The 26,820-nt window shown below is 33.4% G+C and overlaps 1 protein-coding gene across 1 annotated transcript in view; it reads right to left on the bottom strand.

Annotated features, from left to right (window-relative positions):
- The window catches only part of LOC127178634 (thrombospondin type-1 domain-containing protein 7A), a 157,318-nt gene that overhangs the window by 65,241 nt on the left and 65,257 nt on the right, over positions 1-26,820 (bottom strand). The window contains exons 3-7 of the mRNA XM_051131612.1: positions 26,157-26,405; positions 20,923-21,104; positions 13,434-13,589; positions 11,736-11,939; positions 4,777-4,971 (exon numbers count right to left, since the gene is read on the bottom strand). Of these exons, the coding sequence (XP_050987569.1) occupies positions 4,777-4,971; positions 11,736-11,939; positions 13,434-13,589; positions 20,923-21,104; positions 26,157-26,405 (986 nt within the window). The remainder of the gene's footprint in view (positions 1-4,776; positions 4,972-11,735; positions 11,940-13,433; positions 13,590-20,922; positions 21,105-26,156; positions 26,406-26,820) is intronic.

Here is a 26,820-nt window from a genome sequence, read left to right on the forward strand (position 1 = left end):
TTCTACAGGAAAACTACTCTACAGGCCATAAAAACATGAGGTGTTTTGACGTGTTACCCTCCATAACAGTAATCCATGCCACTACCATTGACGTCACTGTGGAGAAAGCACATCAATTACTGAATATAAACTTCTCTGAGGAGTATATGACACATAACTGAGAAAATGTATAGCCATTATTAACTTGTATTTGATACACACATTGTTAAAGTGCTCCTATTATGTCATTTTAAAGGTTGCTAATATTGTTTTCTCCAAAAATAGATTTATTTTTACTTCATTTCTAAATGATTTGTAAACGACTCGTGCAAATCAGTCTCTCGAAACGTGTTTGAAAACAAAACGCCTATTGCCATAACTGAATGACAGCCCTGGGGACTTGTCAATACATATACAAAATGGCATCCATTTTACCTTACCAATTCGAGCTGGAGTCTGACGATGAAACGGTTGAAGTGCCTGATCGACAAGTTAGTACGGACTACCATGGAAAATGTTCGCAAGTTGCTTATGTAAGCAAACCGGGCACACCTCTATGTTGTAAACTTCAATATGCATAATGCATTAAGTGGCTTTCACAACGAATGCGGAAAGCGCTGCACTGGCCACTGGGTTTTTAGTGCAGCCCTTCAGAGCACAGCGGCAAAAGTGCAAATAATTTGAACTTTGAGCGCGGCGTGCGTGGCTTGCAGAAACAAGAAACAGAAACAAGCTGTCCTCTTGCGGCGCAAGCAATTAAAATGAATGGGTTTCATAGCGCAGCGTTTTATCATCCTTTATCATTACTCCAACTAATGAGACAGACAAGACAGTCAAGCTGCATCAATTACACATTTTTAGACTACAGTGGGCCCACAGCTGAACAACAGAACTACAGAAGCGTGAGTTAGCCGGTTAGCAAGACATGTGCAGGGTTGATACACAACATAACATACAAAACTACGTATTCTGAACGATTGCTAGAAAATACAATCTTTGTAGATTCATCTTTTGAAAGTGAATATAAAACAAATTTACTCACAATGTAAGATACAGCGCCTTCTCGACATGACGTAAACCACATGGAAATTTTACTGTGTTTGTGGGCGGGCAAGTTGTTTGCGACATAGAACGTGGGTGGACATTATGCAAATGTGGTACTTTGTGACGTATGGTCGTAACAGAATACGATTTGAATTCCTGATGACTCGTTCAGGCGATTGTAAGCTGACTCTTTTTTTGATAGACAATAACTTTATTTATCGGGCACTGTCGGCTTCACAACTTTGCAGATAGTTTATGTTCACATACAGCTACATGACACACTGCATGAAAGGTCATTTAAAATGGCATAATAGGAGCACTTTAAGGCATCAATTATCAACTTGATCAAAAACTTGTACACAATCTAATAAATGCTTCTGCTATCTAAATGATAGCTTTTTTTAAACATCTTTGTAAAAACCTCAGCATGAGGTTTATGTATCTTCTTGCTGTGAAATCTTAACTGATTTTTAAAAGGTAAACGTAAGAATAAATGTTATATTGTTGGTAAAGGGCTGTCAAACGTTTAATCATGATTAATCACATACAAAATAAAAGTTTGAGTTTGTCTAATATATGTGTGTACTGTATATATACACATTCATGTATATATTTAAGAAATATTTACAAGTATATGTATTTATTATATTTTTTAGATAAGTTTTGTACATAAATAACATATTTATCTTAAATATATACTAATTTGTGTGTATTTACATATGCATTATAATTACACACAGTACACACACATATATTAGGCAAACTCAAACTTTTATTTTGTATGTGATCTATCGCGATTTATCATTTGACAGCCCTGCTGGTTACATTTCAAGATGTACACTTACTGGACTGAAGCAACTCGGGTTTACTTGATTAATGATACATTTATTTATTTATTTTTATTATCAAATATGATACATCAGGTTTTTGAGGTATGTTTATTTGTTCATTTTTCAGTCATCATGGTATTGTTTTGCATTATATGTTTTGAAACTACAGAGATTTGATCTAAGCATTTAAATATATTATCTTATTAAGCCATATTAGGAGATATAGAGTGACAAATGATATTTTTATGAATTGTTATACTGTTATATAAATCTCATTGATTTAAACTACAAGACACCAGACTTTCATTTTACTTTTTGGCCCTTTAAATATCAGCAAACTGCATATTTTGCTAATATTTATACCTATTTCATACTCCATGAGTCATAAAAGCCTAATGCATCAAATATGATGGTCAAAACCACATATGTAAACTTTAAATATATTTAAGTTCAGCGAACTGTTAAATTAAAAAAAAAAAAAAAATTTCTGACTTTGTCATGCAATGTGCTTTTTATGTCATGCAATGTGTTATTAATGTGTTATATACAATATGAAATGTAAGTCTCAGGTATCCCCAGAATATGTATGTGAAGTTTTAGCTCAAAATACCCCACAGATAATTTATTATATCATTTTGAAAATGCCAATTTTGAGTGGAAGCAGAAACATGCTGTTTTTGTGCATGTCTCTTTAAATGCAAATGAGCTGCTGATCCCCGCCCTTTTTCCAGAATAGGGCTGTGCCTTTACACCTCGTACACACAAGTTTATGTTAAAAACACAGATGAGTTATAAAAACAGTCGGCTGTGTTTGTGAAGGTAAACAGCTGGGAGGGAAATCTCATGTTTATATTAAATCTGTGTGGCAGCAGCATAATATGCAGTAAATAAATCAATAAATGCACTGCTCTCGTCTCCTTTGACGCTGGGACTCTAAATAGTGTTCTGCACTCATCTGTGCAGCCAAAGACAGAACAGTTAGTATGTTTTGCTTGAATAAAATCCCCTTCCTATGTTACAAGAGGAGGAAAAGCTGAGCGGCTTGTTTTTTTACAAGCTTGCAGAAAAAGGCTTACCAAAACAAAGTTACTGGGTTATCCTTTTTCACATTTTATGGGTTGGTAGATGCATCGGGGACCCAATTATAGCATTTAAATACGGAAAAGTCAGATTTTCATGATACCTTTATAACATGATTTTTTCATGATGATAGAATTTTATTCAGACCCTTATTTTTAAACCCTTTCCTTCTATTCTGGCATGTAAAACACACTTTAAACAATTCCTTTAACTCCTAATAGATAATAATCACATTTACTGAACTTTACTCTGAATTACATCAGATTAAAATTGTCTGTGAACTGTGTTTCACTTTGACTGGAACGCTCAGTAGCCCCACTCATGTAAACTGACATTTAAGCCTTGCTGGAACAGATAAAGTGGATTTAAGAGTCTCGGAACACTGACTGTCAGTGATGTCACAGCGCTTGTGTCATCCATCAGAATCTCAGACAGTTTTAGGTTGAGAAATTCCACCCTTGTGGAACGAGAGTCTTTCCTTGACAGTTTCCTGTCAGCTTTTTTAGGCTAATCTTATGCACTACAGACCACAGAAAATTGCAAGGTTTTTGCATGTCAGCTTGTAACAGCGGCTCCAACAAGTAATTAGAAATGTATGAAGGTCATTGTATTAGATACAAAATATCACAGCACGTGGCATCTGCAAGTAAATGATGCTAGAGCTTTAATCACAACTCAATATATATACAGACGGGGTCAAAACTTTACATACACCTTGCAGAATCTGCAAAATGTTAATTATTTTACCAAAATAAGAGGGATCATACAAAATGCATGTTATTTTTTAATTTGGTACTGACCTGAATAAGATATTTTACATTAAAGACATTTACATATAGTCCACAAGAGAAAATAATAGTTGAATTTATAAAAAATGACCCTGTTTGAAAGTTTACATATGCTTGATTCTTAATACTGTGTTACCTGAATAATCCACAACTGTGTTTTTTTGTTTAGTGATAGTTGTTCATGAGTCCCTTGTTTGTCCTAAACAGTTAAACTGCCCGCTGTTCTTCAGTAAAATCTTTCAGGTTCAACAAATTCTTTGGTTTTTCAGCATTTTTGTTTACTTGAACCCTTTCCAACAATGTGCAATGATTTTGAGATCCATCTTTTCACACTGAGGGACTCATATGCAACTAGGTTCAAATGCTTACTGATGCTCCAGAAGAAAAAAAAACACTGCATTAAGAGCCAGGGGTGTAATCTTTTGAACAGAATGAAGATGTGTAAATGTTTCTTATTTTGCCTAAACAGCATATTTTTTTTCATTTAGTACTACCCTTCAGAACCTACGGAAGATACTTACATGTTTCCCAGAGAAAAAAATAAGTAAAATTTACCCTGATCTTCAAATTCCAAAAGTTTTCACTGGCTCTTAATGCATCGTTTTAACTGTTCAGGACAAAGAAGGGACTCATGAACAACTATCACTAAACAAATAAACACAGCTATGGATCATTCAGGTAACAACACAGTATTAAGAATCAAGTGTTTGTAAACTCCTGAACATGGTCATTTTTATAAATTCAACTGTTGTTTTCTCTCGTGGACTATGTGTAAACATTGTTTATGTGAAATATCTTATTCAGGTCAGTATTAAATAAAAAATAACACATTTTGTATGATCCCTCTTATTTTGGTAAAATAATTAACATTTTGCAGATTCTGCAAGGTGTATGTAAACTTGTGACCTCAACTGTATACGGTATATTACGGTATGTTATACGGTATGTTATCATATGTACTATAATATATTTTTACCCAAAATGTGTATCTATTTTTATTGTCTAGTATTGTGTGAGTTTAGCAATGTGTTTTGCTTTCTGAGTTTATTCTGTACCTTCTCCTGCATTGTAAGCCAGTACGGCTCTTGTTCTCATCTGCTTGCCCTCGGCGGTTTTGCTGGAGCAGGTCTGGGAGCAGCTGGACCATTCGGTCCAGAGACTGAGAGCGCAATCTTTAGGACAGGGAACCACACAGGGCACAGATGAAGGGTAGACCTCATCCACACACATCTCCTTCTCCACCTCGGTACCTGAAGCAAACAACATATGGGATTACAAAGTTTTTCAAATTCATTGAGCACCATTCGCATGATTATTTTTACTGCACATGCTATAAAACAGATACGTTGATGCATCTGTAGTATGAACTGATGACAATATTCAGAATTGTGAAGGTATTTGAGCTAAATTCTTAAACAGTACTTAAAATTCTTAGAACAGTACTCCAGGGGGTCTTGACCAACATCCACTTACAAATTCATCATTTATGTAACAGTAACAATTGGTGTAAGTGTATTTGACCTCACATGTAGGTTATATACTGCACTGTAAAGCAGATGGGTGAAGCTGACATAACCACATGTCTGGGTCATAATTCATGCCAAAAATCAAAAGAAGCAAAAAAGCAAGACAATCAAGCCTATTTTTTTTTTTCATGCATTAATTCCATAACAATTAGGTGCATCTTTCTCCCATAATTCTTGCAAAAATACTGTAATGCAATAAAACCTCTTTAATGCAAAAAAATAAAAAATAAAAAAAATCACTTAATTCTTATTGATTCATACACCAAGGTTGTATTTGTTGTATTGCCTTTTATTTTTGATGATTAAAAATATAAAATATTGAAATTATAAACATTAAATTGAACTGATTTAATAAATAAAATATTGAAACATTACAACATTAAAGTGAACATTAATTAATAATAAAATAATACACTATATACATACATTTATGCACATATTATTGTCCAAAAAAAAAAAGCAATAAAAATCACTATTGAGAATTAAGGGAGCTACACAAAAAACATTCAGATGCATTATAGTAATGAAATTTATGGCGTAAAATGTTCTTAACTGTCATAAAAATAAACGTCACGATGCAAATTATGTTAATGGACCTAAAATTAGGCAACATTTTCTTTATGCGAAATATGATTCACCCAGACAAGCTTTTAATGCATTTCAAACTCCAATGTCCTGTTTTGAAACGGTGCCATCCTAAAAACAGTAGAAAGCAATCATACAGATGGTTCTGAAGGACAGGCAAAAGCAAAACATGTGCAATTGTTTTCAGCGTGTCTGTGTTTGGCAGCGTTCTTTACCACGCACAGCCCCTCTCAAGGGTTTTTATCATATCTTTTACTTTGAGCCAAATCTGATGAGTATCAGCTCGGTTTTGGCTTTAGCTCAGTGACACGCTGGGGAGAAAAAAAAAGCTCTCTGCTTGAGCATAGAGCCACAAACACCCAATAAATATTTCCATCAAAGCAGGGACACTCCAAGTTTTCCTTGTAGCAGACAGCGATACAATATTTACATCGATCTGTGTCAGAACCGTGGCCATTTGTGAAGCAATATTGTACGCGTCACTCGGTGAGACGGTTGGAGTGAAGCAGATGCCAAGTCTGGCTGTAAAAAACAACTAGCAGATCAATTTTAATCAGTGCGTGATGGAATCAATCTGCCACAGCGTGCGAGTACAGAGAGGCAGGTTATGGCGAGACGGGGGGGGGCGTTCGATTGCTCACGCGGCAGATGCTAGAGAACATTATTGCGCGTTATTATTATTTCACAAACGTCATATCACGCGGCCACCCAGCAGATTCTGAATGACAGTGGTCACGTGACAGAGGGATTTCTTGAAAACAGCAGATGTTTCCTTGTGATGGTTTATCTTTTTCAGAATCTCCAGCATTTGCTGGAATCTTAATGTGGCAAAATTGTGAGAAATTCCACTAAATTTCATCTGGAAGCATCCACTGTTATTAACTTCAATCTTCCATTATGGATCTCAGATATTTTTAGACAAGTCAGATAGAAAAACAAGCTCCTTTAACCAGCATTTCTTTAGGGTTTGCAAGCTACCGGGTTGCTAAAATGAGCACTATAGAGGAAGAATTATTACAAAAATGTCCTGGCTTTTCCAAGCATTATAATGGCAGCGAATGGGTGTTTTGAAATTTTGAAGTCCAATAAAGTGCATTCATCCATCATAAAAAGTGCTCCACATGGCTCAAAGCAGTTAATGAATGCATTCTGAAGTGAATAGATGCGTTTGTGGAAGAAAAATATCCATATTTAAAACTTTAAATTATTTTTTATACATACGACAGTTAGCAAAAGTTAGAGATTATAGTTTATTAAGGTTTAAATATGGATATTATTCTTATACAAATGCATCGATTCACTTCAAAAAAGCCCCCTGGAGTCGTGTCGAGCACTTTTTATGATGGATGGATGCACTTTATTTTCAAAATCTCAACACCCATTCACTGCTATTATAAAGCTTGGAAGAGCCAGGACATTTTTTAATGTAACTCCAATTGTATTTGTCTGAAAGAACAAAGTCATATACATTTAGGATGGCTTGAGGATGAGTAAGTCATGGGGTAATTTTAATTTTTGGGTGAATTATCCCTTTAATGGATTAGCCTATATTTTCCAAGTTAAAAACAATGAATATTTTAAGGATACTGAATAGTTTGAGTTATGTCTATATCAGCTATTGCAGATAAACCCGCTCTTAAAAAACAAAGGGAAACTGTGATTGCTCATATTAGTCAGATGGTTCTTGGGCAGAGAAAATTGAGAAATGTGACCCTGGGCCACAAAACCAGTCATAAAGGTCATTTTTTTTTTAATTAAGATTTACACATCATCTGAAAGCTGAATAAATAAGCTTTCCATTGATCTATGGTTTGTTAGGATAGGAAATAATATTTGGCCGAGATACAACCATTTGAAAATCTGGAATCTGAGGATGCAAAAAAATAAAATTATTGAGAAAATCATCTTTGAAGTTGTCCAAATGAAGTTCTTAGCATTGCATATTACTAATCATTAATTAAGTTTTGATATATTTACGGTAGGAAATTTACAAAATATCTTCATGGAACATGATCTTTACTTAACATCCTAATGATTTTTGGCATAAAAGAAAATTAGATCATTTTGACCCATACAATGTATTGTTTATGCTTATGACTGGTTTTGTGGTCCAGGGTCACAAATGTTTTCTTTGAGATCTCATGCATTTTTACATATGAAAACTCACAATCAAACATTATTTTTTCCCACATTTATGAGTTTTCCTAGATCAACTGCACAAAAATAATGCACGAAGTTGTCAACTTAAAGAACATGGGGTATTTAGCAGGACTAACAAGGTGTTTTAGACTTGAGAAACAGGGGTGACAAGTCGCCAGATGTGTCAGAAGGCTGTCAGAACGCTGTGACCCTGTGTCTGTCAAAACATTGCTCTGTTTGTTTTAGCATCCTGACACAGACAGCAACACTTGCTTTTTGTCTGTTTACTCAGCCAATGGCAGATAGTGGGAGACCTGTCTGAAAACAGTCATTATTTTATGTACAGACTTCACCTTTAAAGGATTACTTCACTTCCAGGATAAAATTTCCTTATAATTTACTTTTTTTTACTCACTCATCATGCAAAAAAAGCCAGATACCATTTACAAAAAAGGTCAAATAACAATGTTGAACAATGTTGAAGTTGTAGGAGAAAATGAGAGTCTTTCGCCCTACCCTACTTCTTAAAAACGAAGTACACAGACAAAGAACTAACCATGTGTGACCTCTCCAACGCAGAGCTTGTGCAAGACAAGTATTTGTGGTTAAAAGTATATAAATTTTTTATGACATAAGATAATACATTTTCAAACCAAACATCTTTCCGCAGAACAAAAGCATACTTTTGAAGACATTTTGTGACTACTTTTAGAAATAGACTACCATTTATAAGTTGGGGGTCGGTAAGATTTTTGTTTTTGAAAAGAAATAATACTTTTATTCAGCAAGGAGATTGATCAAACGTGACAGTAAAAACATTTATAATGTTACAAAAGATTTCTATTTCAAATAAACACTGTTCCCCTGAACATTCAATACATCAAATAATCTTAAAAAAAAAGTTTATTGTAGTTTCTACAAAAATATTAAACAGCACAGCTGTGATCATAATAAAAAATGAGCTCCAAATCAGCATATTAGATTGATTTCTAAATAATTTCTGAAGGGTGGAGTAATGATGCTGAAAAATCAGCTTTGATCACAGGAATAACATTACATATTACAATACGTTCAAACAGAAAACAGTTACTTTCAGTAAGAAATAACTGACAACGATTGAATACCACACCTCAAGTCATCGATCAGGTGATACATTTCAAGGCATTCGACCGGTTTTTGTCCTTAAAGGGATAGTTCACCCAAAAATGAAAATTTGTGTGCGCGCTCTGGCGTAGTATACACAAGCGCCGGAAGCGATCTCTGTGCAAAATGTAAACGATGAGTGACGAATAAGCGCAGATCGCGTCACGCGCCAGATGCTGTGTAAGCGCTCAGGATAGTAGGACATGAATCAGAGGTAAAAAAATGATATAAATACTGTTCAGTTTCTCGCACAAACCGATCGTTTCGTGTCTTAATTTGGTTAAATTAATTAATTTGGTTTTGTTTGTGTATGTTTTATTTACCAACGAAGATTTGGTAGCCATTGACTGTCATTATACTGACAGACTGCAACAGGTTGAGTTAAAATTCTTCGTTTGTGTTCTACTGAAGAAACAAAGTCATCTACATCTTGGATGGCCTGGGGGTAAGCAGATAAACGTAAAATTTTCATTTTTGGGTGAACTATCCCTTTAAAACGCTATTGTAAATAGGACTAATTTCTTACGCATCTCATCCATCGCCTCCGTTGCTAATTCTAAAACGTCATTTTAGACCCAGTAACCACGCTTGAGCCGTCGATAGCAGATTATAGATTATATGAGCATGAGAAATTTCTTTCAAAAATATTTTAAAAATCGTACCCAACTTTTGAATGCCATTGAATATTCCTAAATAGACAGAGACAGAAAGGCAACTTGTCAACATGCTGCTGAAAAGGACGATTTATGAGCAAGAGCAAGTCTTTAGCCGGTCAAATAAACAAGTGTCTCTCCAGGCATGGCTGAGATTGTCTTTATTGAGTAGCTGAGCTGTAGGAGGACACGATCACCATTAGCAGCATGTTTACACTCCTCTGCTCTCTGCAGCATTAACCCTGTAAAGAGATCCAGCTGAGAAGGGAAACGTTCCGGACACACCAGCTGAGAGACGAGATATGGCTGCCCTCCGCCAGGAGAGTCTGAATTCCCAGAGGCTAATTACCGGATTCGAAATCAATCCTGCTTTTTAAAGACATCCGCCACAGAAGCCGCCAGAACACAAGTGAGAATCGACTGGCCTGCTTTTGCGGTATAATCATCTGGCAAGCTTCACGCAAGAGATTATTTTTGCATTTTTGGAAAGAGACCGCATGCACCAGTTGCAGTTTTTTTAAGCCCTATTCAGACTGGACTAGTTTTCCCTGAGGAGGTTTGACAATTTCATAGATGTACGTGATTGTAATCCAGTTTAAATTAAACATGATTCATATTGCACGCATTAACAACATCAATGCAGAGGTCCCAGTCGGAATCAACATTTATATTTGTAACTCACGAATTAAGTTGTTTGGAAAATTATCTTTCTAAAAAAATAAACAAAATAAAATAAATTATGGCAAAAAATATAGCAACAACATTTTACATTTTACAGTTGGGCTTAAATTTAAAGTAAAATGTAAATAAATTAAAATGATTAAAATAAATAACAATTAGAATAAAAGAAGTAAAAATTGGATTAAAATAAATAAATCAGTAAAGTGTATTGCATTGTTTTGAAAATAAGAAACAGAATAAAAGTGAGGTTAAAATAAAAAAAGAAATAATAAATAAATAAATTGTATTAATGTACATAACAGATAACATTTTAATTAATTTAATAAATATTTAATATTTTTTAAAATATTTAATATAATTTACTGTAAAAAAAAAGTCAGCTGTAAAATTAGAATGAAGTAAAAATTGGATCCAAATAAATAAATCAATTTATCAATTGTGTTGAATTAAATTGAAAATAAGAAATAGAACATAAAATAAAAATGAGGTTAAGTAAAAAAAATATGATTAAAATAAAGAATATAATATAATATAAAAAATAAAAAAAAGATAACAGATAACAAAAAACCTAAAAACAATTATTTAAATGAAAAAAAAAAACATAAAATGTAACATTTCATCCAAATAAACACGTAATAGATACCCTATATTAATATTTGTAAGTTATTTAGGCAAATAATCTTTGAAAAAAACAAAAAACAGTAAAAGTTATGGTTAAAAAATGGCATGTGTATAAACAACATAACAGCAAAAATTTTACATTTTACAGATTGGGCTTAAATTTACAGTAAAAAAAAAAGATTAAAATAAATAATAATTAGAATAAAGTAAAAATTGGATTAAAATAAAAAATGAAAAATTAAATAACAAATATGATTAAAATAAATATATAATATAATATAATATAACCCTAACATATAATATAATATAGCTTTTACTAATATACATAGCAGAGAACAAAAACCAAAAAAAGGAAAAAAAAAAACTTAGATAAAATACACATAAAATGTGACGTGTCACACAGGCAATTCTGGAAATATCAGTTTACATTTTTCGCTGTTAACTATAAAATGACTTTTTTAAAAGCTGTGCATTTAGCAGTACTTTACCATAAAATGACATGAATTGTCCTATTAGATCTATTGCAGTTGACCATATATAGTGAGGGAACTTACTGCTAACCAACTGGTTTTTACTGTAGCATTTTTACGGTCAAAAAACTGTGCTGTTACTAAAATAAGATTTTTTGTAAACATGACATTTGCTAAATGCAGCAACATTTAATACCTTCACTGTTGACGCAGCGGACCTGTGGAGCCTGCGTTCCCTCTCCGCAGTCCATCTCTTCATCTGGGATACACTCCTCTAGCTTGACCAGCTGCCAGCTAAAACAGCTGGGATCATCACACGGGATGGCCTCCACCAGATGAGGACAGTTCCCCTCACCACCTGTGGGGTAATTAGTGATTGTACGTCGTCTGAACTTGAAACCTGCAAATAAACATGACAGAAAAGGTCTATTAGGTAGGTCCATACATACAGTGAACACTTCTGTAAGTCACAGTTAAAAATGTCACTGGATTAGGACAAAATATCAAACTAAGTGACATCTAATGTCACTTCTAATGACATTTTACCCAATTACTTTTAACCAACTTGTCCTGAGGTGATTTGTGGTGGATGTGTGACCTTTCGTTGAATCGATTTTTTTTAGGGTGGATCTTACAAAACTCTCAAGAACATGTCCAATTCACATTTCAGTCCAAAAGGAAAGCAAAGAAATTGTTTTCAGTAATAAAATAAAATAAAATAAAACATTTTTAGAACTTTTTGTGCATTATGACGTCTTTTCATTACAATTAAGCAATTATAAACCAATAAAAGAAATTGTTTTTTTATTAAACAACTACTCTAATTTTAGGACCTTTTGTACATTATGAGCTTTTGAATATAGACAATTGTAAAGCCATAAAATAAATTGTTTTTCATTTAAGAAAAAAAAACATCAAACCTATTTTAGGATCTTTTTGTACATTATGACTTTATTAATTGTGTTTGTTAATTAATATTTGCACTAATTTGATAATGTTTCCAGTTATCAATAATCTAAAATGTGATGTATAAAATAATGACATATATAATCAAATATAAAATAATTGTAAAAATTAAGTAAAATAATAAACAAGGTAATTAAAAAATAAAACAATTGAATGGAAAAAAAAACAGTGAAAAAACAAAGAAAAATTGTATTGTATTTATAGATGTTATATAGTAATAATTATGTAGATATTACATAGTAAAAATATCTAATCTAATTTTAGGACCTTAATCATTTACAAAAATTTAATAAAAAATTTTTAGTATGTTTTTGTACATTATTTTTTATTATTGAAGCAAAAAAAAGTGATGTCCAAAACAGTAATACATAAAAAATAAAAATATATAATTATAGTTTGATATATAATTTAATTGTAAATAATTTAATAATAACAATTTAATTCTTCTATTACTTTTACATTAAAAAAATTAAAAAACAAAAACTTTTAATATAGCATTTTTGTTATGCATATATGAGTAAATATATATAATACATTTGAAAATGTATAAAATTATCGGGGTAAATGCCATAAAAATAATATTGCAATGTAAAAATGGCATTAAAAATTGGCCATTTAGTTACATTTAAATATAGAGGCAAAGTTTAGTAAATTTGAACTTCAATAGTTATTGGTTTATGTGCTTTTTTTTAATAAAATATAATAAAATCAATGTACAGAAAATAAATATTAAGACATGTTTAAAATCTGATTTCTGCTGATATGCCGTAAGGCAGCATCTTGGGCAAATTATTTAAAATATTAGTTAAATCAAAAGGAAATATTTTATTTTGACTGTAAAACAGCTCTGTGCCTCAGTAAAATATTGTGTCTCAGTATTTGACACTTCCTTTTCAGTGAATATATTATCAGTTTCAGCCATGTTTACCTTTCTTCACCACCCGTTCGTCGCAATTCTCAAAGGTGCAGGGCCCCCAGGCGCCCCACGGGGACACTTCACACTCCAAAGGGCACGGGATGTGACACAGCTGCGTGGTACTCGGAGTCGTTCCCTTGCAGAGGCGAATGTCTACGGGTTGTGATGCTATAACGCAAACACACGCATTAAAACACTGCAGTAAGACTCCCACATGAGCACAATACATGATGAACAATTGGGTTTATGAAACTGCAGGAAACAACAAATGGCAACATTAAACACGCTCTGAATAATTTTGTTTCCCTGTTGCATCACAGCAAATGAAAAACAGGAGAAAACCAGAATCCACAGATTTCAGTATAATTTGAATCTATTTCCACAACTCGATGTGTTCGTTTATTAATATTTGGACTAGTGCTGTCAAATCGATTAATCACGATTAACTGTATCTAAAATAAAGTTTGTGTATACATACATACATATATACATATATACATATATATATATATATATATATATTTTTTTTTTTTTTGGAATTTATTTATTTATTTATATATATATATATATATATTATTACATATATATATATATATTTTTTTTTTTTTTTTAATTATTTCATTTTTATATTTATATATAATATACATCTTGTAAATATAAAATGCATACACACTATACATACATACATTATTCAAACACAAACTTTTATTTAGGATGTGATTAAATGATTTGACAGCAGTAATTTGGACTAATTTAATAATTTTCCTAGTTATTAATCATCTAAAATATGACATCTAAAATAATGGCATGTATAATGCAATGTAAAATAATGCTAAAAATGAAATAAATAAAAATAATTAAAATAAATATTTTTTAATTAATTAGAAATGATGTGTTTATAAAATTGCATTTATAAAATGAAGGCAAAATAGTTGTTTCAGTAGATCTAGTAGAAAGAAAACATCCAAAATACACTTTAAGTGCCGATTTTATTGCACATTTATTTACATTTATGTCTGCCAATTTTAAATACACTACTTATCTTTACTCCGGCTGTTGATAGTATTTTCTGATAAAGCAAGATTAAGTATGGTGGTATTTATAAGTATCATATTTACATTTTTATCCCATGCACCTGAAATAAAATAAATAAATAAATAAAATAAAATAAAATAAAATAAAATAAAATAAAATAAAATAAAATAAAATAAAATAAAATAAAATAAAAAGTTTAGGAGTTCAACTAAAAAACCTACCACATAACCTACATAACCTTTAAAAAGATGGAGTATAAATAAATAAATAAATAATCCTCCCAGAGGAATAGTCTTCAAATGTTAATAGGGAAGAATAGATCTGTAAATTACATTTTTAACCCTAATGGAATAAAATGAAATAAAATAAAACAAAATCTAATTACTAATAAAAAGAGTTTAAAAATGTTAAAAAATAATTTTAAAAGATTAAACAAATAAAAAAATAATAAATCTAAAATAGTCCTCAAATGAGTGTAGAAAATGCGTAGATCCCGTCTGGACCGAATATGTGTGAAACAGATCTTTTTTCCAAGGAACTATAAAACACAAATTCGAAAACACAAACAAAAACGGTGCATTAATGTTTTAACACAGGATTTTCCTGTCGGCTTGATGGGTGACAGGTGACATGACTGCTGCGTTCGGATCAAAGCGAGGTAAACTCTTCTCGTGGAGCTCTCCACGCTCATATGTGGTGAGTTCTGCTCTCTAGAGATTTCCAAAACAAAATGCTCTCCACACAGAATGTCAACTAAAAAGCACAAGAAGACTGTGACTGCACCACAGACCTTCAACAAAAATAATGACTGAACTCTGGAAATGGGCATGGGGGAATGACAGTTCAACTCTTCTGGCGCCGCATGTTCCCGAAATTAATGGAGAGACAGATTTCAGTGTAATGCACCATCATCTACGTTAACATAACACAGCACAGGTTGTCCTTGTTTACGTGCCAGATGGTCTAGACCTTCTGCGCAAACTTTCTGTCTAATCAAAGTTTGCGGTCTGTGCCTGCTTTGACAAACCCAGGCGGACAGGCTTGGCTTCAAGCATGAGAATGATTTGCTACTCGGTAGCTGTCTAAAAATAGATGAGAAACCTAAGGTGGCCCTGCTATTTGTTAATATACACTACCTGTCAAAACTTTGAGGTTTGAAAGTTTTTGAGTTTTAATGTTTTTGAAAGAAGTATGTAATACTTAAGTTTAAGATGAAATATTAAAATTAAATTAAAATAAAATAAAAAAAACTTCAGATTGCTCCATATTTTAGAACCCATAAACTCAAAGGCAGAAGGGTCTAGTTTAAAAGGAAAAATAAAATAAATATGTTTTTTTATTCAAACAAAGTGCTTATTCAATTCTTTTGAGGAAGGGCGTACAGTAAGGAGATGTCAGAATAACTGTCATTGTCAATCAATCTCTGTCAGTTGTCTGGTGCCTGGAGGACAATGTTGACTAAAGCAGAGAGGGTTGCATCAGTATGAACCCTTGTAATGAGCTCTCCATGGACACAAACGCTTACAAAAATACAGAGAGTCAACAGACTAAGCAAACAAAATATGTAAACATGCTCTAGGCAAAGAGATTTGATCAAACACAGACCATTATGTCAGATACAAAAATAAAATAAAATAAAACAATTAAATATAAAATAGAATAATAAAAATACAATATAAATACAAATTCATAGAATTAATATAATAATTAAATATAATATAAAATATAATAATAAAAATAAAATATAAATACAAGTATGAAATTCAATGAAATTAAATAATATAATAAAATATAAAATCAAATAAATCAAATAACCAAAAATTCATAGATAGAATATATATATATATATATATATATATATATATATATAACATAACACATCATGTTATATTATATTATAATACAATATATTATAACACGTCATGTTATATTATATTATAATACAATATAACATAACTAAATATAACATAAATTTTAATAATAAAATAAAAATACTAATTTGTAAAATTAATGTAACAATTAAATATAATATAAAATATAATACTAAAAATATAATATAAATACAAGCATGAAATGAAATAAAATAAAATAATAGTGCTGGTTTTCGAAGCAATATTGGTGTGTCTACATATACATATACATATACACACACACACATATATATATATATATATATATATGAAAAATACCCAAAATATTCCTTTTAAGGGGTTAATAAAATAAAATAAAATAGTGCTGGTTTTCGAAGCAATATAGGTGTTTACGTTCAGCTAATAAATACCCAAAATATTCCTTTTAAGGGATTAAACATCTTACCTGAGATTTCATAGCTGATAGACAGGAGGGGAGGGACACTAGGCATCTGGCTGTTTGGAGACTGACCTTCTACAAAACACACAAACTACTGCTAATAAACCACATTCAAGGGGCAAATACAATCATTTTGAGCTCTACACTGTGACTACTTCCAGATTATTACAGCTTTAAAAGGGTAAAGCAAGGCATAAGCTGGTTAGCTTTAACTATCCTGAGCTGTGACGTCAAGAGCGGCAGACTGGAAAATATAACCGCTCAACCTTTTACGAGTCCTTCAGAAAATATAATGAAATGATATCCATTTCAACACAATGCTAAGGCACTTTTGATATAAAGTCATCTTCTGTCATTCTGATCGACTGGGCTGTACATTTTCCATCATGCTGTACTTTTACCTGTCAGTAAAATATGAAAAACACTTGTTTCCCCTCTTAAATCCTTACACCTCAGTCTACTTTCACATTTTATTTTCTTGAATTTTCTTCACGCAACGCAATAGACCAGACAACTTATTTTATATCTGTCAAAACAACACAAAGCATTTTGAATGATCTGTCAATGTTTTTACAATTTGGTGAGTGACAGTTAACACAACCTCTGTCAGCAGGGCCAAACTGCTCAAGATAACCAGCCAAACCCACTGGTTTGTAATGCCATAAATGAATCACATCCGTCACATTTGGTTCCCCTATAAAGCAGTCATTTTTTCATTGTAGACTCCAAATATAGCTCTGTCCAATCGAATGTCATGGCAGTTTATTCATTGTACATCGCCTCCATTGACTTTCATTCAGACAGTAATGTGATAATGTGAGGTGTAAGCTGGTTAGCTTTTACTTGCACCCAGATCTCAGCCAGTCAAAGCCACAGGATTCCTCCCACACTCGCAAACATGGAGCGTCTTCGATGGATTTTTGCAGCACTTCAGTAAAGAACTCTCTTCTCAACAAGAACCATTTTCTGCATCATATGGAACACATTCAAATGAAAGGTTCTCCTACAGCATCACATGGGATTTAAAAATTATTATCTTATGGAATCAAATGGAACTTATGGTAAAATAAAATTAAAAAGATTTACTTACGGCATCACATGGAGTTTACAATAATTCTCTTATAGAATCAAATTTAACTTATAATAATTTTCTTCTGCCATCACATGAAACTTATAAAGATTCTCCTACGGAATCAAATGGAACATTTTGATGCCATATATATATAAAAAATGCTTCAGGCAACATATGAAAGAAACTCTCCAATATGAGTCTCTTATGGAATCAAATGGAACTCATAAAGCTTCACTTGTGGCATCATATTAAACTTATGAAGATGTATAAGTTTAATATTTATAATATTAGACATACATGGAACCAAATAGAACATAAAGATTCATTTTATGCATCATACTGAACTCAGAGATTCTCCTATGGCACTGTTTTTCTCTTGAAAATTCTCTTACAGCATCAAATGGGCTTTGAAATGATTCTCTTATTGAATCAAATAGAACATATAAAGATTCCGTTATGGAATCCAAATGGAACATTTAAAGATTCCCTTATGGCTATGGCATCATATGCAACTTACAAAGATTCTCTTGTGGAATAAAATTGCACTTTTAAAGATTCCCTTAAGGAATTGTATGGACCTTACAAAGATTCTCTTAAAGAATCAAATGGAACATAAAAACATTCTCTTCATATGGAAATCATATGGAATTTTTAAAGATTCACTTATGGAATCAAGTGGAACATTTAAAGATTCCCTTATGGAATCATATGGACCTTACAAAGATTCACTTATGGCATCATATCGAACATATAAATATTCTTATATGGCATCATATGGAACTTTAAAAGATTCTCGCATGGATTCAAATGGAACATTTAACGATTCCCTTACGGAATCATATGGACCTTCCAAAGATTCATTTATGGCATCATATTGAACATACAAAGGATTCTCTTATGGAATCCAATGGAAAGATTCTCTTATGAATCATTTGTAACTTACAAAGATTCACTTACAGCAACATACGGAACTCACAAAGATTCTATTATGAAGTCAAATTAAACATTTAAAGATTCCCTTACAAAGATTCATATATGGCATCATACTGAACATATATAGCTTCTTTAATGAAATCAAATATAACGTATAAAGATTATCTTGTGGAACTATATGTGACCTTGGACCACAAAATCAATCATAAGGGTCAACTGATGTATGGTTTGTTGGAATAGGACAATATTTGTCTGAGATGCAACTATTTGAAAATCTAGAATCTGATTTCTAAAAAAAAAAGAAAAAAAATCAAATCAAAATAATAATAATAATAATAATAATAATAAAAAAAATCACATTTAAAGTTGTCCAAATGAAGTTCTTAGCAATGCATATTACTAATCAAGTTTTTATGTATTTACGGTAGGAAATTTACAAAATATCTTCATGGAACATGATCTTTATTTAATATCCTACTGATTTTTGGCATAAAAGAAAAAACGATAATTTTGAACCATACAATGTATTTTTGGCAATTGCTACAAATATACCCTGCTACTTAAGACTGGTTTTGTGGTCCAGGGTCACATATGGAACTTACAAAGATTCACTTATGGAATCAAATTGCAATTTTAAAGATTCTCTTATGGAATCATATGGAACATACAATGATTCACTTAAGGAATCATTGTGGATTCAAATGGAACATTTAACGATTCCCTTACGGAATCATATGGAACATACAATGATTCACTTATGGCATTATATTGAACATACGAAGATTCTCTTAATGAATCAAATTGAACATATGAAGATTCTCTTGTGGATTCAAATGGAATATATTAAGATATTCTTATGGAATCGAATGGAATTTACAAAGATTTACTTATGACACTTATAAAGAATATTATTATAAAAAAAAATATTTTTATGCATCTATAAAGATTTTTATGCAAGATAAAGTCTTTTATGCAATCAAATGGAACTTATAAATATTCTCTTACTGAATCAGATTGAAGTTATAAAGATTATCTTATGGCATAATTGGAAACCTACCTTTTTTTTTTGGAACAAATGGAACATTAAGATTGGCTTATGTCATCATATTAAATATTTAAAGGTTCCTTTATGAAATCAAATTGGACGTTCTCCTATATCATCAGGCTTTAAAATCCTTTTGGAAACTCTTGATTTTGAGACAGTGAAGCCACCTGTGGGAAATAACGCTCTGTTTGTGCTGTGAGTGCAATGTTGCGTTCTTAGAAGGAAATGCAAATGAGCATCACTTCCAGATAGATTTGATGAAGGTTTCATCACATCAAAGAATCTTGAAGCTGACAACATCCTCCCAGGGCGAGAACATCACGACTCCATCAGTCGACTAACGCTCCGGCACATTTTCCCTTTAACTTTCTGCACCGTCTGCGTTCATGTATCTGCTGTCAGTGGAGCAGATTACCCCCCAGTGAAGCGAGGAGTCTCCTGCACCGCACTGATAAGGACACAGATTTCCCAGCATACGCAGCTCCACCAGTGGCCTGTTTTAATAGCTCTTCTTTAACCAGAGCTTTTCATGCAGTCAGCGCTCATCTGCTCTAATGTACGGAGACATGTGCTTTTCGATAAGTTTCAATGTGCTCACCATACAGTTCTGGTTCTGAGCATCAAAAGAGCGAGCAGGAGGGAGAAAGATAAAAAAAAAGGTATTTTCCATGAAGATGGGTGGGCCATTAATCGAGTGATGGTGTGTGTGTGTGAAGCATGCAAAGAAGTTCTGATGCAATATTTACAGTAGAGTAAGACATTTGCACATACACACATGATTGTGGGTGGTGAACAGAAAACCAGGAAAGAGGAAAAGCATGAGGGATAGATTGATGTATTCTAGGAGTTACATTGTTCTGAGAGGTAAATCACAGTATGTTATTATAGTAAATGTTTTGCTATAAATATATAAAATATTATTCATCACAGCTCAGGATATTCACTATAATAAAGGGTTTGGGACTGAACACATTTTCGTTGTGCTATCAGCCAATCATTGTTTTGCTCGGCTTAACAACAACAAAAAAAGTGTGCCCAGAATTGAATGTCTGTGGGTAAAAATGCCATACTTCTGTAACTATACATTGTCAAACAGACACCTGTACCTTGTTTGTCTTTGTTGTTATTAATGTAGCTGAGGAGTTCTGCGTTGACCTGGACACAGTATACTTCTCTGCTCTGCACACCTCCACCACACAAACCCGTCTGATTCCCACGCCGCCGGTCCTGCTGGCTGAGCAGCGCGTCAACTCGACACTCGCTCCATTCGGTGGTCCGCCAGGCATAACTGAAATTAAAGTGAAATACAGGCTATTATGTTCTGAATCTGTGCTTTGGGTCACCCATACTGTTGCTGTAATAAATCTTTCCAAACATTTCCAAACAACATCATTCCATTTGGTGTATGTATCAGAGTCACATATGGTAGCATGAGATTTTTGGCATCTGAAATTTCTGAAAATGAAGCAGAAATAAAATAAAATATAAATAGAGAAGAAAAACTTAAAAATACAAAAAATATATATATTTTATATTTGTTTTTTTTTGTTAGTAGAAAAAGACAAAAATACAAAAATGACAAAAGCACAAAATAAAAACAGAAAAAACAGGCTACTTCAAAATACGCAGATGTATGGATAGATGGATGGACAGATGGGTAGGTAGGTAGGTAGGTGGATGGTACATGGTTGGATGGATGGGTGAATGGACGGACAGACGGACTGACAGATGGGTAGGTAGGTAGGTGGATGGATAGACAGATGGCCTGATGCATGGATGGGTAAGTAGGTAGGTGTATGGTACATGGATGGATGGATGGGTGGATGGATTGACAGATGGATGGATGATAGGTAGGTGGATGAACGGATAGGTTGGTGCATAAGTATGTAGATAAGTAGGTGGATGGATGGACAGATGGATGGGTATGTAAGTAGGTGGATGGATGGATGGATAATAGGTAGGTGGACAATGGATAGGTAGGCAGATAAGTAGGTGGGTGGGTAGATTGTTGGATGGATAGATGGATGATGGGTGGATAATTAGGTGGATGGACGGACGGACGGAGGGACAGACAGATAGATGAATAGGTAGGTAGGAGGAAGATGGGTGGGTGGGTGGATGGATGGACGGATGAATAGGTAGATAGGTGGAAGGTACATGGATGGATGGATGGATGGATGGATGGACGGAAGAGTAGATGGGTAGAAAAGTAGGTGTTTAGGTAGGCAGATGCTTTGGACTGATAGGTAGGTAGAAAACATGTGGGTAGGAAGGTTGGTGAACGGATGGATGGATAATAGGTAGGTGGATGGGTGATGATGGATAGGTAAGTAAATAAGTAGATGGGTAGGTTGGATGAATGGATGGACGAAAAGGTTGCAGAGGCAGGTAGTTAAGTAGGTGGATAGGTAAGTGGATGAATGGTGGGTAGGTAGATTGATGGATGGATGATGGATGGGTAGGTTGGTTGGTAAAAAATAGGTGGGTAGGAAGGCTGGTGGATGGATGGATAATAAGTAGGTGGATGGGTGGATGAATAGATAGATGGATGGATAGGTGGATAAGTAGGTAGGTTGTTGGATGGAAGGAGAATAAGTTGGTGGAAGAATAGGTGATTGGACAGATATGTTAGTAGATATTAAGTAGATAGCTAGGTCGATAGGTAGGTGGATCAATGGACGGGTAGAAAAGTAGGTGAGTAGGCAAGTTGGTGGATGGATGGATAACAGGTAAGTGGATGAGTGGATGGATGTATGGATAGGTAGGTTGTTAAATAATAGGTGGGTAGGAAGGTCAGTAAATGTATAATAAGTTGGTGGATGAACAGGTGGTTGGACAGATATGTTAGTAGATATTAAGCAGATAAGTAGATAAATAGGTAGGTGGATCAATGGATGGGTAGAAAAGTGGGTGGGTAGGCAGGTGGATGGACCGATGGGTAGGTAGAAAATAGGTGGGTAGGTAGGATGGTGGATGGATTAATGGATAGATAATATGGATAAGTAGGCTGGTAAAAAAAATGGTGGGTAGGAAGGTTGGTGAAGGGATGGATAATAAGTAGGTGGATGGGTGCATGAATAGATGGGTGGATAGGTGGATAAGTACTTTAGGTAGGTTGCTGGATGGATGGATAATAAGTTGGTGGATGAATAGGTGGTTGGATAGATATGTTAGTAGATAGTAAGTAGATAAGTAGACAGGTGGATTAATGGATGGGTAAAAAGGTTGGTGGTTAGGCAGGTTGGTGGATGGATGAATGGATGGGCAATAGGTGGATGGGTGGATGGATATATGGATAGGTAGGTTGGTAAAAAAAAAAAAATAGGTGGGTAGGAAGGTTGGTGAATAGATAATACGTTGGTGGATGGTGAATGGATGGATAGGTAGGTGGATAAGTAGGTAGGTTGTTGGATGGATCTCGAAAACGTTAAGACACATTTGATTACTGGGTCTTTCTACAGTCTGAGCAGCACAAGACTTCAGAATCTCCATTTAACCTCCATTTAATCCCATTTCTGTCATGGAAAAAAATAGGGATATTAAAAAGATGTCATTTGTGATTTCTCTTTCCCACTTTCGCAACAGTGCGAAACAGAATTGCAAAAATCCATTATCTTCTTGAGCTGCCTGTTCATAGTACGTGGGAGACTCAGAAAGCATTGTGTGCCCTGTGACGGCATGCCAGCGCAGGCCATCTGTGAGAGAACGAGATTAGAGCGGCGTCACCGAGCTCTTAAGATCACTTCCATTTGTCAGTGCATCTCTCTTGGCTCGGGACCACAGAGCAGCCCGATCCGTCTCACCCCGTCTCCATATGCTCATGTGCTGACTCTCACTGGCACCACCGCTCACGCAGAGCAAGGGTCAAGCGGCTCCCGGCAGGGCCTCCCGCTCCACGCCGCCATTTCTCCACGAAGAAGAGAAAGCATTACAGTTCATCATGCTGAGACGTGATTTCTGGGGTTTTTAGTGCTTGTTTCATGTACATGCCCGTAGGATAGGAAAATCCCAAATGCGATCTCGTTAACATCTCAATTGGTTCTCCTTGACAGCAGCAAGATTAAATCGATTCCAAATTAGCTCTGAGTGTTTTTCAGTTACACAGTGCTTCTGCTTCTTCGATTCACCTCCAGAGAAAAAGACTACAGCTATAGCATGTCTCCACTAGAGATTAAAATCAGATTTTGACAATGTCTCAAACTGTGCTCAGACTTTCCAACATAACAGTGAGAGATTCCAATATGAGTTCAATATGAGTCTTCTATTCACATTCATTTTCAACCCAGGCTAGTTAGAAATGTTAGAAAAAAGTGCCTGTGGTGATAATTCTGCAGCAGTGTTATTTTAGTACCACTGAAATACTACAGTTTTAATAAATATTTTGAAAAAAACAAAACAAAACATTTTTATATTTTTTGTTTTAATTTTATTTACATTTTTAATCATTTTGCTAGGTGTTTATTTCTTATTTAGTTGTTCTATTTTTTTTTTTTGTTAAATATGCTTATACATATATATTATTATTATTTATTATTCTATTATTTTTTAGTATTTATTATTTTATTTCAGTTTTTAATGACTTCTTTTGTGTATTGTATCATTTTGCCTACATATTTATTATTATTATTTTTATTATTATTATTTAGTTTTAGTTAGTTGTTTTAATTTCGATTATTTTAGTCTTATATTAAGGTATTAAACTCTATGAAAGAGAAAAAAATGTTGTCTTGCCAATTTTATTTTATTTTATTTTATTTTATTTTATTTTATTTTATTTTATTTTATTTTATTTTATTATTTTAATTAATGGTTACTTTATTTTAGCTGATGTTAACATAAAATTATAACTATGATAATCCTAGTCTACAGCATAAAATGTTGTTTCTTCCATGTTTTGCAATGGCCCCAGAAAGCATGTACAATTTTATCTGAAACTAATGAACTTGAATCTGGCAATGTTTATTATGCTGGTTGTTGCACATAATTCAGCATTTTGAAAAATAAATGTTGAGTGAGTTGCACTAAAAGTTCAATGCGTTATCAGTTTTAAAAAATAAAGTACATATGAGAGCACATGAGAGATAAGAAAATGCATTTGCTGAAGTAACTGTGCCATTTTACCTTTTACCTACGACTTTGAGTAATTTTATCATGACTCATGTTTAATAGGCTTATGCCACATTGCTAGTGCAATGCTGTACCAGGTGCGCTACAAAGCAAGTTTACCACATCAGAACAGCTATACGTATAAGCTGGTTATGTGATGCAAATGTGATGTTTTAAGGTCATGACATAGTTTTGTGCAAGAAACCATGCAAAAGTAAGTCTGTACTAACTGATAATCTCCCCCTTTGTGTCAAAAGGAATAAACGTTGGTTTTTTACTGTCTTTAGAGTTCATTTCAGCTGGAAAATGCAGTGAATTGTATGAATAGGTATGTTTTAGCTCTGTTCTTTTGCTGTATGACAACAGTTGTCTCATTTGTTTCTATTTTGATTCTCTAAAGAAGAATCTTCTGAAACTTCAATGACAGGATTACTAGGAGCCACATTAAATCACTTAAGCTGCGAAAGAGCAACTTCTGAGCAACAATGTTTCCTCTGGCTTGACACATAATGAGATACGACAAGATGACATCTATTTGTTGGCGTACATCTCATAAAATCATCACTCCAATGATGAGGTGCATTTTCACACACAAAACCATGAAAATGAAAACCTCTGATCCCAAACAGAGATACGACTGACTGTCATGTCTAAATAAGAAAGTGTTATATCTGCAAAAGCACTCACTCATACTGACTACATGAAATCATGCATACAGATATTACAGGGCTTAACAATATATATATATAGATTTTTTTTTTTGCTGACCCTGTTGAGCCACTGGTTCAGATTTTTACATGCCCTGCCAACATTTTTACCCTGACCCTTGCCAAAAATGGAAAATAAATAACATGAATATTTTTATACCAGTACATCTCTGCATTTGCAGTCAGTTTCTAGCAAAGTTGTGAGTTTTTATTCAGGGCAAAAAAGGCAACTGACTAAACAGCTTTTTAGACTGAAAACAACAATATTGTGAAATATTATTACAATTTGAAATACCTGTTTATATTGTAAAATATTTTAAAATCCTTCCTGTGATGCAAAGCTGAATTTTCAGCATCATTACTCCAGTCTTCAGTGTCACATGATACTTTCGAAATCATTCTAATATGCTGATTTGCTGTTTAAGAAATGCATGAGATGCAACCAGGAAATTTTCAAGGTATGAAAATACATACACGATTAACAAATGTAAAATGTATTGAGCACACAGCATGTTCATGGTACTTACATGGCGCAGGGTGGCACCCCGTCCCCTTCAGGTTCACAGGCCTGGCTTTCTTCCAGCTGGGGACACTCAGAGCCTCCTCCGGTGGGAAGCCGCATCAGCTGTCTGCTGCGGGAGCGTGTGCCCTGAGGAACACTGGGGTCCGAGCAGGTCTTTGAGCAGGAGCCCCACGTGCTCCATTCACTGACCACACAGTCTTTAGCAATCAGGCAGGACTGGTACGTCTCCGGCAGACCCCAGTGGGGACACTGGCTGATACGGAACAGAAGAGTAGAACGATTGGTCAGTCAACGTGACAAGATAATGATTTTACAGTTATCAAGAACATATTTCTTATTACTTGAAAGAAGATAAACAGTAACTGAAATAAAATAAACTAAAATAATAAAATAAAAAAGTTTTTGTGAACAACCTAAAAACTACAATTTAAGAAAATCTAAACTTTAACTAAAATTAAAATGAAAAAAATAAAAATAACATCAAAATAATCAAAATAATAAATACTATAATAGTATATTAATGATACTAAAAAAAAACACTACAACACTGAAAAATGAAATATTTGTTTCTTAAGAGTAGTAATATTTTTTATAAGAGTGTTATGAGAGATTTATATCAAATTAAACAACATAAACATATTATAATATTATAATATCTTTAAAATAAA

The sequence above is a fragment of the Labeo rohita genome, chromosome 16, assembly GCF_022985175.1.
Source record: "Labeo rohita strain BAU-BD-2019 chromosome 16, IGBB_LRoh.1.0, whole genome shotgun sequence".
Lineage (NCBI taxonomy): Eukaryota > Metazoa > Chordata > Actinopteri > Cypriniformes > Cyprinidae > Labeo > Labeo rohita.